Here is a 20,125-nt window from a genome sequence, read left to right on the forward strand (position 1 = left end):
CCCCCCAAGACCAACATACATAAAAAGGTGGACCTCCTAGGGCCCCACGGTTCTCCGAGATATTCACAGAAAACTGTCTCCGCCACTTACAGGCCAGTTGGTGTATAGTAACATAAATTAATTTATTGTGTGGCCCCCATGAACGAATTCCACAAAACTTGGCGCATACAGAGGGTGTCATAATGATCCTACACTTCCAATTTCGCAAGCAGTTTTGACTATGTTAGGTCACAGATACCTTCAATTACAACACCTCATTTTTTACTTTTTTTGTGTTTAACTAGGTGGCTATACATGAAATGAGTGGTTATGGAATGGGTTGACATGGCCCCTTGAGATCAACATACAAAAAAAATGGTCCTCCTAAACCCCACGGTTTTCGAGATATTCACAGAAAACTGTGTCTGCCCCACCCTCCTTTCAGGGGGTCCAATTCAGCTGGGGCTACAGATCAAAACGAAAAAAACGATGGTTCCATGCTATCCATGTGGGGTTACATGTCCACCAAGTTTAGGTAATACCCGGTCTTTCAGTGTCCCGGGAATCATTGACGGAAATTTGGGCATGCGAAAAAGATAAAAAAAGAAAAAATCTGACGCTTCACGGCGGTCATAATAATATGTGAAGTAAAACTGGACGGGCCATAATAACCTCTCACTAGTTTTAGGCTACTTATTGTTAAATTGCAATGTGAGCGGCAGCCAGCAGGGGAGGATACGTCGGCAGGATTATTTAAGATGAACAATGATGTGCCTACTGTTAGCCTACCACTTGGAGTTTACGAGATGGAAACGAAAGGGAAAGAAGTTCCATTCCAAAAAAGATGTCCATTTCAATTGTAGCTTGAATTCTAGCATGTTTTAAATCCGAAATAAGGAGGAATGTGACAGGACTCATGTTTCCATAGCAGATGCATTCTTTATAGTTAATAACAATCACGGGAAACACTGCTAAGGTCACACAAAATAAACAGAGGAACGCAAAACAAACTAATTTCAATCACTGTAACTGTGTTACTTTATTTAAACAAATACTTTGTTTCATGCTCATTACCTCTAGAAGAAGTGGAATTACAGTAACACGTTACATTGTAATGTGTTAAGCTTACTCCCAACATTGCACCTAACCCAATGCAAGTGGCAAAGAGTAGAGATGCAACGATAGATCGGCTGGTGACTGGAATCGGCCGATTTTCACGTGATCGGCCATGACCAGCGACCGGCCGGTCAGTCTGAGACATGCCGATTTTATGCCGGTCAAATACACTCGTGCGCCGCAATTGTAACAACACCCAGCTGAGTTTGAAGAAGCTAGCAACCAGGCCAACACTCAGGGCTGGATGTAGGGCTACAAAGAAAGCGCTAATAGGCTACTGAGTTTTTCTATGCAGCAAACGCTGTGCTTTACCATTGGTCTACTGCGTGGAATTTACTAAGCTGTCACTTTTGACATAGTAGCCAACAATGAAGAAAACTGATGCTCTGAATACTGAATCAGTCATCTCTGAAAGTTTCTATAGCCTAATTGATGCAATTAACTGGAATTTGGATTTATTTTTTTCACCGCAAAACAGACGTGCACTGTTTTCATATGGTGGAGCACCTAATCGCTATTAGCACTTCTCCCATGTGTTTGCGTGCTAGCCTAGGCTGCTACCACTTTTCCCTCGCCCTCCCATAAATTCATCAATGCATATGAAAATATGTTACATGGTAGTATGTTCAAATGTATCATGAAAATTGTTCTTAAATCTTTAGTTGGATATTGGATGTGAGAAGCATAAAATGGGTGTTCCATAACTTAACTTAATCCATAATTTGATACTGCATCTGAAGTTAGACTTGAAAAAGAATCTGTCTGCTCACCGATTTTTTTTTAACAGCCATTTCATCATTGATAAGTTGATTACACATCTATATTAACATATTCTATTAAAGAAAAGATAGAAAATAACTATTTGTGTGTGTGCTGTAAAATGGTTAGAAGAAATGAAAATCGAATCGCTAAAATCGGTATCGGCAGGTCAAACTCTATGAAAAATCGGAAATCGGTATCGGCCCAGAAAATTGCAATCGGTGCATCTCTAGCAAAGAGTAAACAAACTCTGTGGAGAAATATCATTTGTTTAGTGTTTTGTTCACTTGGGTTTGAGAAATATGTTAGCATTTTCTGCTTTACCTCCAGACCGTAGTTGGATCATTATATTATCCACATTCTCTTGTAGAACGTAAACAGGAACTTCACTGGTTAACCCACTTCACTTTAAATACAGGTTAAATGCAACAGGCGAGATACCGGCTGTTTCTCAAAGTCGAGGATCGTCGAGGATTCTTGCTTGGTAGAACTGAGCCCTGGCCGGTCAAATCCTTCTTTCTTGAATTTCCCCTTGGGGATCAATAAAGTATCTATCTATCTATCTTTCAAAGACGAGAGAAGGCTTTTTCTTAGCATTCGGAAAACACACAATGGAACAGACTAGCGAGTGTGTGTTATTGAAAATCATGCCTCCTGCCGCTTCTTTTTGAAAAACAATGAATACACTACGGTCATTCTCCCACATCAATATATTGAATTATTGTTTGATTCATTTGCTAAAATATTTCATATGTCATATTTTATTTAGGCTACTTTACATCAGGGCTTAAATTTCACTGCGGGATTGCGGGTATTGCGCATAATTTGTTCAAGTCCCGTAACTCTAGCCATCATAATGCGAGAAATTCCTGCATACACTTTTACAGCCTCTCTGATGACGCTAATATAGCCTAATCATTAAGTGGCGTGAATGCTGTGCTATTGACCGACTGATCAACTACCGAGTTGAATTGAACATAGCCTCATGCAGACGCACACACGGAGAGAGAGAGAGAAAGAGAACCACTTTGGCGCCACGCAAATAGGCTACGCTACCATGGCAAACTTTTACATCTGGAAAGAGCTCCTTGGTAACTATCCTGCTAGCTCAGGTCACGCCAACGCTTGATCCCAGAAAGATTGTCTTCGACATGTTAGTTTTTTGAACATTTATTGTATCTAATGACATAGAAAACATAATGATTTGCATACACATACCGCACTATGCACAACTTTTTTATTCACTAGCGACTACAGCCTAAAAACAGTCAGGTTGAAGGGGGCTAATTACTCCATAGAATTACTCTCAGGTATTTTCTTAAAGTGACAGGCACTCAATTACACCTACTCATCACCAATGTGCACTCAATTGGACCTACACACCACATGAAAGATATGCCTAAGTGTTATAGGTTAAAAGCGTCAATATGAGGCATTCAAATTACTAAATATGTTTAGCTACTAGTAATTACTAGTAAAATACTTTAAAAAAATGCATTATTAAATAAATACACTCTATATGAATTCAAAAAATATATGATAGAAACATATCACATAAGCTATCATTTTCAGTGTGTGTTTGTGTGTGTGGAGAGAGTCAAGCAGAATCTAGGATGTCCACTGTTGTGAATGATCCCACTACAGTATATATACTGATGACGCCAGGGTGGTGGGGCCCCAAAATCAAACACTTTTTTTTTTAAAAGTATCAAGTATTGAAATCGCAATTTTGACTTGGTATCAGAATCGATCCCCAAATTGTGTAAATCCCCCCTACATGAATAACCTAAGGGGGGAATTCCCCCCCATTTTGAAAAATGAATTTTAAGCCCTGTTACATAGTGACAAAAAGACAATAACATTAAATAGCCACATAGTGAACTGCTTTGTTCAGTACAGACTTTAAAATCTCCATAAACGTGTGCACAGGATTGTGGGTGTTCCAAGCACACCGAGGATACACACCACCTCCAACCTCCAAAATTCAGCAACAAAGGACTTCTACCATGGTAGACTTTGATAGAGGCTTGACATTGGAACAATACTTCGGTGGAGTTCAATGACACAGTGTCCTTGAAAAGGCGGTCATTAAGTATGCTTCCTTGACTTTGGGAAACGGTGAGTTTCATCTACTTTAGGTCACCAGCTTCCCTCTTCCTGTTTAACTAGTCTATTTATCTTTATATTTTCTCTTGCTGTAGTAGCCTACCACTTAATAAGATACTATGTTATTTTGTTGACTTATTTTTTTGCAGCTGTACCATGAATGACGGGCCTATTGTGATTTATGTTCATCATATTGCAAAAACTTAAAAGTTAAATAAATTTACATTTATTCATTTAGCAGGGCTTTTATCCAAAATGACATACAGAAGGAGGAATAACATTCAAGCTACAGTGCAGAGGAGACTATTAACTTTGAGCTATGATTACTACTGCATCAATCAATTACTAGAGGATAAATTGCACATCATAATTACTGTTGACTGTTTATTAAATTACTATTTATTGTCAATGTCAATTTAACAGTTGACCAAAGTGCTGTAAAATAAAATAAAAATAAAACAATAGCAAAATAGTATATAATAATAATAATAATAATGATAATAATAACAATAACAACAACAATAAGAGTAAATTCAAGGTAATAATCTAAAATTTAAAGTATGTTAATGGTGATGGTGTGTGTATGTGGAGGTCTAAAGAAAGCTTAAACTGATTTAAAAGCTATAGAGTAAAAAGGGGCTTTGAGATGGGATTTGAACATATTTGGAGAAGGGGCAAGTCTAATGTGGGGAGGGAGATTGTTTCAGAGTTTGGGGGCAGTAGCAGCAAATGCACGGTCTCCTCTACTTTCAAATTTGGTTTTGGGAACAGTCAGGAGTAGTGTTGCACGGTGTATCGATACTAAAAAGGTATCACGATGCCTTCACGCAAAAATAAACGATGCGATTTCCGACATTTTTAGAATCGATACTTTATTAAAATAATAACGTTCTGTGTCTGTGTGAACTGCTGCTCTCACTGCTCCTTGCACGCATCTAGGCAAGTGGGCGTGTCAAGCAGGCAGCTCTGAGTGAGTGAGTGCGCAGCCAACGTCAACATAGTTCTTTGCCGACAGTCCTAGGCCTTGTGAATAAAACATAAGTTGAAGTGAAATCTGCAACTATTTCGGATACATCGCAAGCCATCAGGTACACAGAGGCCCGAATGTAAAATTTGTTTTAAAGTCATTTAAAAGCAGTAGGCTACGCATGGAAGTTGGCTAAACACCTCGCAGACATATCCCAACATTTTTCAGGAAGTTCAAATAACAACAGGTTAACGAATATGCTATAGAAAACACATGGTTAGTGCAAAGTTCTTCTCTTCTGTTTTAGTCTAGCGCAGCGTTTCTCAAACTGTGGGTCGCGACCCACTACTGGGTCGCGAAGACATGCCAGGTGGGGCGCGAACTGACGTGAAAAACAGGAGTTTTTTTTATCTGTAGCCTGGGCCCAGGTAGCACCCGATGCGCGATGGACGCACTGTGTTATTCATAGGGAAGCGCTCGTGTCAAGGCAGCTTAGTTAGTCCCGACATACATGAGATTTTGAACGTTGCATGTGAGTGGTGAATTTCTTGAATCTGCAAGCACGTTCACTAATGAACATTTCTTGATGAAGCTGGCCTATCTTAGCGCTATATTTGATATATAGCGATACATTTGAGTTAAATGTCCAGTTACAAGGCAAAGACAAGCACCTACCTCACCTAGCAAATAAGATTACTGCATTCACCAAAAAAACTTGAGGTATGGGACAGGCGCCTCGATCGCGACAGTATTATGCCTTTGAGATTTCTGAGCAAAATCGCTGAAACGTCTGATTCAGGAGCCACTCTTGTGATCCCATGTATTAAACAGTAGGCCTACATCACATCCCTGCAAAGTTTATTTCAAAAATATTTCCCAACCAGCAGTGCTCAGTATGACTGGATTATGGATCCATTTAATGCAGCATGTTGGTATTTCATTGAATATATTGTACAATGCTGTAAAATGGCCTATGCTTCCAAATATGTTACTGGAAAACAGAAATACGTGTGTTATTATATATTTATTTATTATTATATCTGCAGCACCAGCTGATTTTAACTCTGTTGAAGAACTTGTCATTATTTCAATAAATTTGACAATTTTAAGCTTGACCTACCACTTTCTTAGAGCGATGAGGGACAGGTGGGGCTCGAGAATGCCCCCTTGATCAAAGTGGGGACTGGCAGAAAAAGTTTGAAAACCACTGATCTAGTTTGTTAACTACCACAGTCACGAGTTGGGTCGCGATAGTCTGTCATTTTTAAAAAGTGGGTCCCAGAAAAAAATAAATTGAGAAACACTGGTCTAGCCTAAGTGAAACGAGTATGGTTCTCTGGGATAAAGCGAACCTTCCTTCATCAATGAATTTTGACGAGACATAACAAGCTGTAATCATTTTGACGAGACATAAGAGCTGTAATCATAGGGTGCTAACGTGATGAAAGCGCAATGTTCACGCCAGAATAACATTACCATAACTTGTAAACAATCTATTTCATGTTCGGTCAGTAGGCTACTACTGGTAATATTTGTCATGGCATGTAGACTGCAATTTGTTCAATAATTATTGCCCAGATGTAGGATAGGCTACCCGAAATGCGCTAATTAAAGCCCACAGCATATAGCCACCAATAGCCTACCACCAAAGCGTGTTGAGTTCTAATAATAATAGCGGCTTATTGTTACGTGGTAGCAAATCATGTGCAAATCAGGCTCTTTACAGAGGCCTTTATATAGGGCCTCAGGGAGTCTAAGTTCATACTCTGGGTGAAATTTCCACTGGGTCCTAATAGGAGGACTTCAGTTTTGTTGTTAAAATTAAGCCATCCAGTCTTTGACATTATCAAGACAGTCTAGGAAAGGTTTTAAGGAGTTTTGGCCTTTTAGGGGAAGGTACATTTGGGTGTCATCTGCATAGCAGTGGAGAGATACCATATTTTCTAAGGATGGAGCCTAAAGGGAGCACATAGAGGGCAAAGAGGATGGGCGCAAGAATGGATCCCTGAGGTACACCACAGGATAGTGGTGCTGAGGAGGAAGCACAGTCGCCTAGAGAAACTTCTATCAGAGAGGTATGATATGAACCACTCGAAGGAAGTACCTTTAATACCAACACACTGCTCAAGGCGAGAGAGAAGGATGATATTGTCAAAGTATGTACAGTTAAAATGGAGGAAAATATGAATAATTGCATTGCAGGTCGTACGCCTCTACATTTTCTGCTTGTGCTCCTAAAATATTCAGTTTGGGGCTACAGAGCTTCTGGTAAAAACAAAAGTTAGTTTGAGCCCTGATGGGAAAAGTACATGAAATAGCTCCCTGAAGTTTTATAATATAGGCCATGATGGTCTAATGTCATTGCACATGGCTTAGGCCATTTGTTGAATTATCATACAGAAACATAGGCTCCTCATGTGTGCTTCAACAGTGTTTCAAACTAGTGAAACTAACTAGACTTAATCACCTTATTTGACTAACTTCAAACAGTTTTATTTGCAGTGTTTTTGTTTAAATTGTTACAGCATTGTCTGGCTCCTCCTCCTCCTGTCTATGTTGCATCTGTCCCCTACAGGTGAGCTGGGCACAGGTGGTTGGAGTCACGCAAACTACTTCCTGGTCTGGGCTTTTAAAAAGCACTTCAATTGTGACCGCCGCTCTCTTTCCTACACCATTTTGGATTTAGTTTTGCTTATTCACTACACTGCATTATACTGATTGCTTACACTTTTTCCCCAAATCCAACACCACTACTGATTACTGAAAACGCACTGGTTTACTATTGGAAAATTAATGCCTACCTTCATGCAGGCTGTCAGACTGTTGCCCAGCAGCCTGTTCCACAAGTCTGTCCTGTCCTTTTTAATTTAGAGGCCGGAGCGGCTGCTCTGTTACGCTCTGATACCACTCACACCACGAGTCTGAGGCTTGCCCAAACCCACCTAGAATTCATGTCTTCCTAATAAAACGAAGACCATTAAATTTCAAAAGATATTGGCCATAGTAGCCTAAGTTCGTTGATGGGGATGGAGTTAGCTAAATAATTTAGAAAGCATACGCTTAGCCACGGGCGGGCCTGGACGGGCCTAGGCCCGTCTATTTGTCAGTCTTGCCCGTCCGATTAGAGGAATTTCCTTCGTTTACGCTCACCATCTTATAAACACGCGCAAGTCAACATTGTGCTTCACTCAGGTGGCTGTTTACGCTCCTCCGCTCATGTGTCCTCTTAGATTCCAAAATCAAAATAGAGAGGCCTAGATAAGATACACCATACAAGCATTAATCATAGGCATGTTTTATATTTATTACATAAAAGAGGAATTTATTGAACGCATTTGATCACAGCTGACAAATTATGCAGAAACAATTTCAACTGGAGCAAAACAATGCATGAATGTCACATGCAACACAATTAGATTGACCATATTGGACAACTGCTTTATCATAGGCATGTTACATGCATGACATGAAAAGTGGAACTTATAGAACGAAAATGACAAATAGAGTACTGAAGTATGACGTAGCATTTCCATGATGGCAGAATCACTGGATCTAAACAAACTTTCGAAGTGGCTTAAATAGCATTGAATGTAGACATGTGGCATCATTTCTAGCTAATAAATTGTTGCCATTTAAACATGCTTTACCTGCTAGGCAGCAGCTTACCCACATAACAGGTGTAATATGAAGAAACAAAATTCCAGTGGATATTTCACGTCTTCTCAAAGACTGGCGGCTGTTTAGAGTGACGTTTTTTGCTTAAAAAATAAAGCCAAAATACATCCGTGAATTTAAGGATTTTAACCGCATGCTGTGAAGTTACATGCAGATCTCTTTTACGGAGGAAACCCATGCTAAAATAAAACTCTGTAGTCACAAATTTGATCGTGTTGGTATGAATATATGTAGTAGTATGTGATTCCTACCGTGTAAAAAAAATATACTAACATCTTAGAAACGTTGTAAAATTATTGAAATAGATTAACTCATTGAGTGCCAAAAACGTAATATTACGTTTTTCCTTCCCATGCATTGAGTGCCAAAAACGTAATATTACCAGGCATGAAAACGGGTCAGGGGTGAAAAAGGTGAGAAGGGCGCGCGAAGTGGGAAATGGCCGTTTCATAGCAAAACAGGCAAAACATTGTTGCCAATAGTGCATAGCTTCCATGGAGTATGAAGTTGCCTAAAACCAGAGATTTATGAAGAAAACAAACTACAAAATGTCTAATTTTTACACAAATATACTTATTATTTCTTCTTTTTGGCTTGGGCCTAAGTGTGAAGGGGCCCACTTGGCAACATGCTTCAGCCTGGCCTCCTATCCTCCTCAGTAATCTACATGAGTTTTCTTTCTTTCTTTCTTTGTGCCTGAAGTTATCAGACATTTCATAGGCCTAAAGGACACTTAGAACTATTAGAATAAGTCTGAATATTTGTTGGACCAAACCAGGTAATAAATAAACTTGGGTAGGGTAGACTAGGCTTTAATTTGTAAAATTGGTTTGAAATGTTTTAACCTGCAGCTAGATATGGGGTTAAAACCCTTACAGATTGTGGCATTGTGATGGCCACAGAGCGTTTCTTAAAAGATGGCATTACCATGTCAAACACTGTTTTTGTCTCTGAACTCGACAAAACGCACCAGCCCAGTTTAGGAGCATTTAAACAAAAACTATTTAGTTATTCACATTAGCCTTTGCTATACTGAAAAAGCATGCCTATTTGCTTCACCTTTTCAATCTAGATGGCTCAAACTGCACGTATTCTTCATCAAATGAACTTGTTATGTCTATATTTCTGTTCAATATCGCTAAATTTAACAACAGCCTATGCTACGTTGCTACACCAATCTCAACGCCTTTTTTCTGACAGAAGTTGAACGTTTCAACTAGCCCACCTGTGACATCAATAAGCATCTCTCCTCGCCGGGCTCACATTCCAGACACATCTGTAGTTACACAGACAGGGATTCCAGCGCCAAGCATTCTGTTCGTTGCATCCGCTGCAAAATTTAGCTTCCGCTGTTTAAATAGGCTAAATGCATAGGGCCTGCATTCACATAATCGCTTGCTGGATCAGACAAGTTTTTTAATTGGGCTCTTGTCTTACAACGCATCAAGATGCGTTCGCGTCTGCGCGTGATTTGTAAACTCAGTTGTAACCCCATACCCTCCCCCCCCCTACAATATTTTCTCATCGGATCTGCGCGAACCATTTAAGTCCCCTATTTTGGATTCAAAACGGCGAATTTCGCCGAAAGGTGAGGAGTTTTCATGCCTGTATTACGTTTTTAGCTTTTTTTTTAATTACGAAACTAGACACTCTAACACACCTTATATGTGATTTTGGGAACTCTGTGATGAATGGAAATGAAATATGATGGTCGAAAACTCATGAAAACGCAAGATCTGGACATTTTATCTGGACGTTTGATTTGAAACAAAGCGGCAACCATCAAAAGCCGAGTTAAGATAAGTCACTGATTAGCCCATCAGTGACATGCACGCCAGGTCAAAATCAGGTCATTTATTTTCGTGGGTTTATCACTAGGTGGCAGGTCTCGTTAGATCTCTTCCCAGAAACTTTGCAGACAACACTTCTCAGGTGCTGAAGGGAGAAATGAAAAAGTCGAAGAAAAAGATATTGCAGAATGTGCGTTTTCGCCAGACAACGCTGGATGAGTCCACCTTTCTACTAAGACAAGATGACTGACCACGACAGGTCAAAAACATTACAAGGAGTGACTGAACACCGCGGCTGAGGAGGGAGTTCCATCTCCACCACGAGCCGGGCCTAGCGGAGTGGGTGGTAGGCCGAGTCGCGCTTTGCAAGAGGGCACCCTGCCCAGAGTGCGAATATGTCGGTGATAGTGACTCATAAAAGACGCAATATCTCCATTTCTAGAGGAAAAAAACAGGGATTTTGATGAAAACTAGCCACTGTTTAGTGTGGGATTTCTCAGGAACAGAAGCGTGTAGAAATACACGGCTTGCACCCACTGAGAGCTTAAAGTCTCACCTTGTAAACGAGCCATTGTATGTGTTCATAGCTTTAACCCTCTATACCCCAGTGGAATTCTACAACAATGCCCCAGATTCCTGGGAATTCTAAGAGAAAAGGGCAATTTGAGAAACATTTTAAATAACCAAGAATAACTAAAAATCTAATGAAAAGTTGTAAGTTTCTTTCAGTTTAAAAGATTAGAAATTGCTCTTTCAAATGATATATGATCCATTAAAAAATTATATATTCATGTTTCCCACAGGCATATCTTGCACTTATTTGGGATTTAGCTGGACAGTGAGCCTTACAGCTAAAAATGATGAGGATATGAACTAACGTGGCCATGAAGCATAGTGTATGAAATCGTGACTCATTTGATAAGCATGTCACCAACAACAGGGACTGTTAATCCTGACATGGATTTACGTTTTGTTTTATATGCACATCATGTCATATAATTTATCTAAACTTGATCAGTTGATGATAATGAACCTGTTGCACTCGTTCACTAACCTTCAACCTATCCTGTGCTAACATTACGAGTCTCAGACTAACGTTAACGTTACATCAGTGAAGGTAGCAAATTAGCAGGCTTTTTGTAATCAATGAAGATGACGACATTGGCCTACTTGTATACAAATACATGTTCCTGACATCCATAAGCAGAAAACACAACGGTGGTTCCCGCTTTGGTTATTAGTCAACAAAAACTCATTTAGAGAGACATACATAAGTAGTAGTTTGCAATAACTATCTGTAAGTGGGATAACGATAATGTTAGCTTTCCTGTACATGCCAGAAAGGGGTAATGTTAATGTTATGTGTTAAGATATAACTGCAAATAAACCTGGCATGGGTTTATCATAAACTTTATTGTTAATTAGGCCATGACCCATCATTGAATTATGCCTATATTTTGCTGGTGCTAGCTAAACTCAAACTGACTTTCACAGTGACAGCCATACAAATTTGTTTTATGCCAGAGAGGCAGCTAAGTCAGTCATGACAAACGGGAGGATGCTAACGTTAAATTTATTACACTTTCATGTTTTTATTTTGTCATTTTCTTACATCAATATGATGCGTCACTTATATCAAAACATGGTGGATGCACATCAATACCATCTCATCTAATGAGAAAAGACGCTGGGCGCTTGTTAGAAGCCATAACTCCAGAGGCACCGTAAGTCCTCAGCCGGTCAGTCAACAGGCTAAACTCAAAAATACCGGAGAAATGTCAATAGCGACCTAGCCATTTAAGTGTGTCAAAATAAAAGTCTGGTGTTTATTTATCCACTAACGCTGTATTATTTCATGTATGAAGGTTATACTTGTAGCAGATGTCTCTTTAAAATTAAGCGGCCGGCCGGGCCGTTACAGGAGAAATACAAGAACGGCCGTCGGCGGGCCGCTATATAGAGGGTTAACACAGAATATGCTGTGGCTGTACAAAAATAATCAACAATGGTCTAAATTGCTGGCACTCTAGGACAAAGATTCCGAAAACAGCTCGGCATTCAATGAGTTAAGAAAGCACCGCTAATGGTGATTTCAATGGTTAGATTGATTTGTTTAGATCCAGTGAAATTGCTGCCTTGGCAACGCTACGTCATGGCTTCGGTACTCTATTACGCAGTCGGCTAAACATTTTAAACGTGCAAAAAACTGATGAATCCAGCATGGGTGCGTCGCATCAATTAAAACACAAATTGAAGCAACAACTTGACCGTTGGACAATCCTACCACAAAACCTTTCCATAGGCCTGCAACGTTTATTACATAAAAAGTGGAATATGAATGCATTTTCATCACACCTGACAATTAAACGGAGCTGTCTGTTTGCGATTTGACTGATTCTTGAGAGCGAGGAGCGGGATATTTGCACCGCTCAGCTCCGTTCACTAGCTCTGATTTGGAGGCATATCATCACATATGTAAAGATTTTAAAAAAACGGATTATTTTTCGATTCATGGCAAGTTTCTTATTATTTTTTAATGCGTTCTGCGGAGAAGGGAGACTGGTGTTGGACAGAGTAACACGGCAGACTACTTTTTTTTTTTTTTGACAACGTAGTTAAGGTGGCAGGCGTGTTCTGCCAAGGCAAAACATTGGTAGGTGAACTCAACTGAATCAAAGATAATCTCTAAGGCTGTATCTAGCCTTAAAGTTCCCAAATGTTTTTTTTCCCTCACAGCTGCATGCCGGAGATCCGGCACGGTGCCGGAATCCTTTCAGCCCTAGAAATGTGTAACACCGTAGACACCTGCATCTTTGCTTTGTTTTGCCTCACCAACACTGCCCTTTTCACTGTGGTACTAGATATTTACAAGAAAAGATATCCCGTAACTTTGCCAATACTATGTGGTTACCGTCACTTTAGGTTGTATGTGATAGACGGGTAGCAGTGTCATTTAACACTGCAGTGACAGCGCAATAAAGTATTTCATTTAACACAACTGTTTCAAACAAAAAAGTATTTCAAAGAAACTTACTGCTGGCTCTGACTATTAAAGGCAATGTACATGTCAAGCTTTATGTATGCAAGAGATCGTCAGTAAAAATGATTTATGAAAGATACTCACCTAGTAAGGGTGTACTCCCTGAGTCCTGAGTGCAGGTTCATGGCAGAAAATGTACCTATACAACCCCTCAACCTCTTGTCTCTGCCAATTTTCCAAGTGACGAACAGTGGACTGCAGGAATGGGAGAGAACATTAGTGACAAAATCGTTGCAAATGTATATATTTAAAAATTGTGAAAGGTGGGAATATTCAATTGTTCAAATCAGCCATCCTCTAGATAAACTATAACCCCAAATCAGAAAAAGTTGGGACGTTGCGCAAAATGGAAATAAAAAAAGAATGTGATGATATACAAGTTTTTAACCCCATATCTAGCAGCAAAAAGGACATAGACAACATATCAAATGTTGAAAATGAAAATTGACTATTTCATGGAAAACATGATCATTTTGAATTACATGCCAGCAGCATGTTTCAAAAAAAGTTGGGACAGGGAATGTTTACTGCTGTGGTGCTGCACCTCTTCCATTAACAAAATTCTGTAAATGGAACTGAGAAGACCAGTTGCTATAGTTTTGAGAAGTAAATGTTGTCCCATTCCTGCCAGATATAGGATTTTAGTTGCTCAACAGTATGAGGCATCAGTATGTTTTTCATTTCATGATGCACCTAATTCAACAGGTCTACACTACAGACAGGTCATTTTAGCACCTGGACTATTCCTCTACGTAGAAATACTGTTAAAATGTGTGCAGAATTGTTTTCCTGAAATATTCAAGGTCTTCCCTGGAAAAAAACATTGCCTGGATGGCAGTATATATGTTGCTCAAACCTGTATACATAATTCAGATTTGATTATGCCTTGCCAGATGTGCAAGATGCCCATGCTGTAGGCACTAATGCACCTCCACACCGTCATAGATGTTGGGTTTCGAATTGAGGGCCAAAAGTTGGAAAGGTTGGATGCTTGGATAGGCCCTCTCCTTTTAGCCCAGATGGGTCCATAATTTTCAAAAAGAATAGCAAATTTTGATTGATCTCACCACAGGACCTTTTTCCATGTTACCTCAGTCCATTTTAAACAAGCTCAGGCCCAGATAAGATGGTGGTATATCTGTATCATGTCTAAATACAATTTTTACTCTAGCATTTCTGAATTGAGTATCAAACTCTGCTCATAGACAATGGTTATCAGAGGTTTTCCTGAGCCCATACAATGATTTTCTTTACAGCAACAGGTCTGTTTTAATACAGTGCCATCTGAGGTCCAAAAGCCATCCAATATTGTTATTCAGCTCTATCCTTAGTTTGCAAAGTTTTCCCTGGATTCTCTGAATATTTTAATGATATTATGTACTGTAGATGATTAACTCCCCAAATACTTTCCAATTCCATGTTAAGAAGCATTAAAATGACATTGTTTCAACATTTGTGCACACAGGTTTACACAGTGTGATTAATACCCCTACATCTTTACTTCTAAAGCCTATTTTATGCTTAGCGTCGAATTGACGGCGTACCCCCGCGGACCCCTCTGCATCGTCACGAACCCCTCTTCTGATTGGTCAACTCGTCCTGTGTTGATAGTCGGTGTTTCTAGCGGCATACTGTGGGTAGGGCTGGGACAACGCGCGATCGATGACGTCGACGCAAAAAATACGTCGACGCAAAATATGCGCGTCGATTCGTCAAGTGTGCTGCTTAATATTTCAATTTTACACCTTCAGTGTTTTCCATACGTTGACTAATCTGTGGCTGGGCGCCACAAAATCAAAACCGGCCAGCACACATTGATGTTCTATGTTGTACTATTTAAATTAAAGAGAAGATAAAATAATTTCATTGAGCTGCACTTTTTACCTCACGCAGCCTTTCCTCGCCCCGCCCGCTCTCTCTCGTAACAAGCCCGCTGCTCCTCCTCTGCATGTGCATTTAACCAGAGGCCGTTTAACAAAATATTCACGATTGTTTAAGGATTGTTGTTGCCACATAGAAGCACTGCATAGAACACAGTGGGTTAAATTGCTATTAAATCCGCTTAGCATTGTGACCATGCTGCGCAAATTTGTTCAAAACTGCTGCATTAAAGTTAAAGTAAACTCTGCTAAGGTCTTATCACAACATACACTGCAAAAAATGAATTCTAACCAAGTGTTATTGATCTTATATTAAGATTAAAAATTTGGTATTGTTTTTGGTATGAAAAGACTTACCTAGCGCCCTCTCGAAAGATCATTTTGACTTAATTTAAGAAGACTAACTTATTTTAAGGAGTCTTATCAAGACAAATTTGCTCAACGCACTGGCAGACAAATTTGCTTGTTTTTAGGACAAATTTGCTTAACGCACTGGCAGACAAATTTTCTTGTTTTCAACATGAGATGTCTTAAAATAAGTAATTTATTTTTTTAATTAAGTCAAATGATTTCACAAGAAAGCGCTAGGTAAGTCTCTTTATACTGAAAACAATACCAACTAGTTTTTTTTTTTATCTTGATATAAGATTAATAACACTTGGTTAGATTTTGTTAGATAAGCAGTTTTTGCAGTGTAGTACATTGAGGAGACTAAACTAAGTTAAGTTACAGTATGCAATCAATCAGTATCTCAAAGCTAACGTTAGAATACCGTTTCGATGTCAAGTTTGCATGCTTACTTACAGCTGCTTGTATTTCGTTACTCAGGGTTCATTTTATAATTGACTCTGAATGTTTGCAAAATCCCGATGTAGTTTGCTAAATGGAAAGGTGTTTTCCAAGACTCAAAAGTGCTTGTCCCAAGGAGAAGTACAAACCGTTATTTGAACTAACTACGTAATGAATTGCATCCACACATCAGCAGCCTTTTAACTGTGTTATGTTAATTGCAAGGATTCCCTCACGAACGTCTTAAAATGACTCAATTAGACATGCACTATCCTACTGAACTTTATTGAATGCTACCTCTGACTAAGAATGCATTACTTTGCACTTGTATAGTCTTTTATTTTGGAATCTTAAGAGCAATAAACAAACATTGCAATATTAAAGAATTCATGTTTAATTAATTCAGATATGTAAATAAACATGTATAAGTTGCTATTAGTCAATTAATGAGGAGATAATCGATAATCGAATCGAAATCGAATCGGACTGAAAAAATGAATCGTTAGATTAATCGATGCATCGAAAAAATAATTGCTAGATTAATCGTTTAAAAAATAATCGTTTATCCCAGCCCTAACTGTGGGGATTAGCAACATGCTAGTTCACGGACATAAGCTTTGCAAATAAACTCAGACATATATTAAAATTACAATAACGGGGTTATCCGTCTGTAGATAGATAGATAGATATACTTTATTGATCCCCAGGGAAAATTCAAGAAATTGTAATGTGTGTATATGAACACAGTAACGTTTTTAACTTAAATGAACACCTCACAAATAACCTCAGCCAGGTTTAGTACTTTTTGTGGGCAGTTGTGCTAAAGTTTAAGTATTCTGGTAGCCTGCTAACATAACTTAAACTGGCTGGCAGACACCTCACAAATAAACCTCAGACTCTTATTTACTGGTTTTGGACTCTGCCTCTGGGATGTATATTTCATCCCAGTCATGTTTGTACAAAAACCATCTAAGCAAGAAAAGGCCAAACAAAACATGTCCATAAATTCCCATGTAATTTCCATGAAATAGTGAAATGTGTCATTTTCAACATTTGATACAAACTAAATATGAGTTTTTAAGATTTTTTTTTTTTATTCTCCATTTTATTCCCATCTTTTCTTTTTTGGGTTGTAAACTACCAATTTGACTTATTATTATTATTAGCATTGAAAGAAAGTGCAAATCTTTCTTTTTTAAACTTTCCACAGTTAAACATGAACATGGGCAAAATGCACCATTTATTTTCAATATGTTTTATCTTTCTATAGAAATAATATCCACAGGTTACTTTATTTAGCAACCACAAGTATCCTGTGTGGTGACTATATATAAAACATATGTTGCAAATCCAAATGGGGATATTTTGCCCCATACTCAGGCCTGGAAAATAAAACAAAAAGATTTGCATAAGACAAATGTGAAATTGGTGTTTTTCAAAAAGAAGGGATCAAAAAAGTGGAGAAAACATAAAGTGAAAAACATATTTAAAAAAATCTTTTGTATATTCCCACAAGGTGTTTGAGTGCTCTGAAAATGATAACCAAAATGATTTTTTCAGACTTGTGAGGTCTGCTGTTCAGACCCTGAAGGGATTTGTTTTCTGTTCATTGCTTTTGTGAGTGTTTCTACTTATCTCAGTAAGGAAAATAAACCAAGAGCCAATGTTGAGTACAAATATGTCTTCTGAAGGCTTAAAACAGAGCCCAGCCAAAAACTCCAATAAAATTTGCATCAACTTTGAGGGACAGCTATGACCATGCAGGATTATCCAGACCAAACGTGACAATTTTGCTACATACTATTCCTATTTATGTACCAGCATGCAAAATTTGAGCCTCCTACATGGTTTAGTTCTTGCTTGTGGGGAAAAAAAGAGGCCTAACAAAATCGACACCCCTCCCCTGTAAAACTGGCTGTATCTTGGAAAGTATTGATCTTACATAAGAGTAATTTTACAGTGTGTCTCCTGGGTAACATAGGTACACCTGGTAATTTTTTCAGAATTTTTTGAGACCTAAGTGCGTGGGCCCTGGTTGAACTGACGTGGAATGACCCTGCTATAAAAATAAAAGTGACTTGACTTGACTACATGCCTAGTTGGGAAATTGACCTGTCCAGGGCTCTACACTAACATTTTTTTCCAGGAGCACTTGTGCGCCCAAGTTAAAAAAAATTAGGAGCACAGACAAAAATTTGGACGTACAGTCAGTTCTGTGCTTAACTTAAACATAATCTAACATTACACTGCAGCTAACACTTAAACATGCCAGTGCACCAATTGCGAATTTTAAGAATGACTGACAACATTTAAGCCACAGGAAATAGGATTTTAAAGATCAGTGCCTACTTTATTTTCAGTCTGTTCTATTTCCCTACATTTTTGTTAATGTAAAATTGTATAATACATTGCCATATTTGCATTTAGCCTGTATATCAAGTATCCTGCCAAATGTAGGCTAATTTATTTATTTGTGAATCCATCTGTAGCTAATCCAAATATGCCCATGGTGACCTATCTGACTGCATAATACTACTACTAACACAGTCCATTTTCTCTTCCACAAAACCCAACATGGGCTAATCAAGGATATATATATTTTTATACTTTTACTTTTTTATTTTAAATATCTGCATTGATGGGGCAGTAGGCAAACGTTAGGCCTACTTTTTTTTTTGCACTTCAGCTTGTATTTGGTGTAAACAAACAAGCATGCGAAAGCCTGGAGTTGTCAGTAGCGTTCTACCTTTGAATAAAATGAGAGTATTACAGGAAGCTACTTTTGTGCCTGTTCGCTACAGCTATATTTTGCATATTGCAGCCAATACGCCAACTGGGCTAAAAGGCCTGTTAGGTTACGCTTCCTTCTCTCACTGCATTCTCAGAATCTCATCCTGTTCCTCCTGATATCCGATGACTTCGTGGATAGAAGAACTAATTTCTTCAATCTTTTGCATCTTGGCTGGCTAGTCTAACTTTCCACTTTTTCTCGCGTGCTCTTGGATTTGATAGAAGCGACTACTAGCGAGTCACAACGCAAAACTGCTAACGTTGATGGGAGGTGTAGTTTTTATGCTGCATTCGCGACGTGATTATTTTGCACCAGTAATGTTTCTTGATGTTGCGGTGTATTTTGTAGACAAACATTGACATGGTTAGAAGTCATTCGCACCAAAATATTTTTTTGCACTCGGACGCCATCATTTTTACTCGCGATGTGCAAGTGAAATGGGCGCACTGTAGAGCCCTGCTGTCGCTAAGCACCACCCTTAGAACGCAGATGAGCCAATGACAGCCCAGCCTAAACTGACTCGGACATCAGTAGGGCCCTATGAAATCATTTTTATTATTTTCTAAATTCCGTTTTATTTTCTCTCAAATTTTTTCCGTTTTTTCGGATTTAATTTTAGTTGTTTCGGATTTTAAGGGGCTTGGTGTTTCGCCCTCTCGTCAGTGAGAATCTATTGCAGCACTTTTTGAATGGTGGGTCTGCGCGTCTGCTTGAGGTTGCTGACATTCACGTCTGGGAATGGGACTGCTTGCAATATTTCAAGAAACTGACATAGCGGTATGTCAGCTTCTGCACACATTTCAACACACCACAAACTCACATTAACTACTGATTTTGTCATTGTCTTGAATGGAGGGATTTTCCCCCAGTGGATTTAAGTATAAGTATAAGTATACATACTCTTTTGATCCCGTGAGGGAAATTTGGTCTCTGCATTTATCACAATCCGTGAATTAGAACACACTAAGAGCACACAGTGAGGTGAAGCACAAACTAATCCCGGCGCCTTGAGCTGCCTGCAACAACAGCGGCGCTCGGGGAGCAGTGAGGGCACTTCAGCCGTGCCTACTGGTCGGGGTTTGAACCGGCAACCCTCCGGTTATAAGTCCGAAGCGCTAACCAGTAGGCCACGGCTGCCCCAAACAATTTAGCTTTGTTCTTAAGTTGCCCTTTTGATTTCTATGGTTGCTATATGTATTTGCGAGTCAGGTCAATTATGTGTTGACAAAACTT

General features: G+C 39.0%; 1 protein-coding gene across 2 annotated transcripts in view; it reads right to left on the bottom strand.

Annotated features, from left to right (window-relative positions):
• Positions 1-20,125, bottom strand: part of ammecr1 (AMMECR nuclear protein 1) — an 83,791-nt gene that overhangs the window by 56,148 nt on the left and 7,518 nt on the right. For both annotated transcript variants that reach the window (XM_048228894.1, XM_048228895.1), the window contains one exon: positions 13,517-13,627. In XM_048228894.1, coding sequence (XP_048084851.1) covers positions 13,517-13,627 — 111 coding nt within the window. The remainder of the gene's footprint in view (positions 1-13,516; positions 13,628-20,125) is intronic.

This window comes from Alosa alosa, chromosome 20 (genome assembly GCF_017589495.1).
Source record: "Alosa alosa isolate M-15738 ecotype Scorff River chromosome 20, AALO_Geno_1.1, whole genome shotgun sequence".
Classification (NCBI taxonomy): Eukaryota; Metazoa; Chordata; class Actinopteri; order Clupeiformes; family Clupeidae; genus Alosa; species Alosa alosa.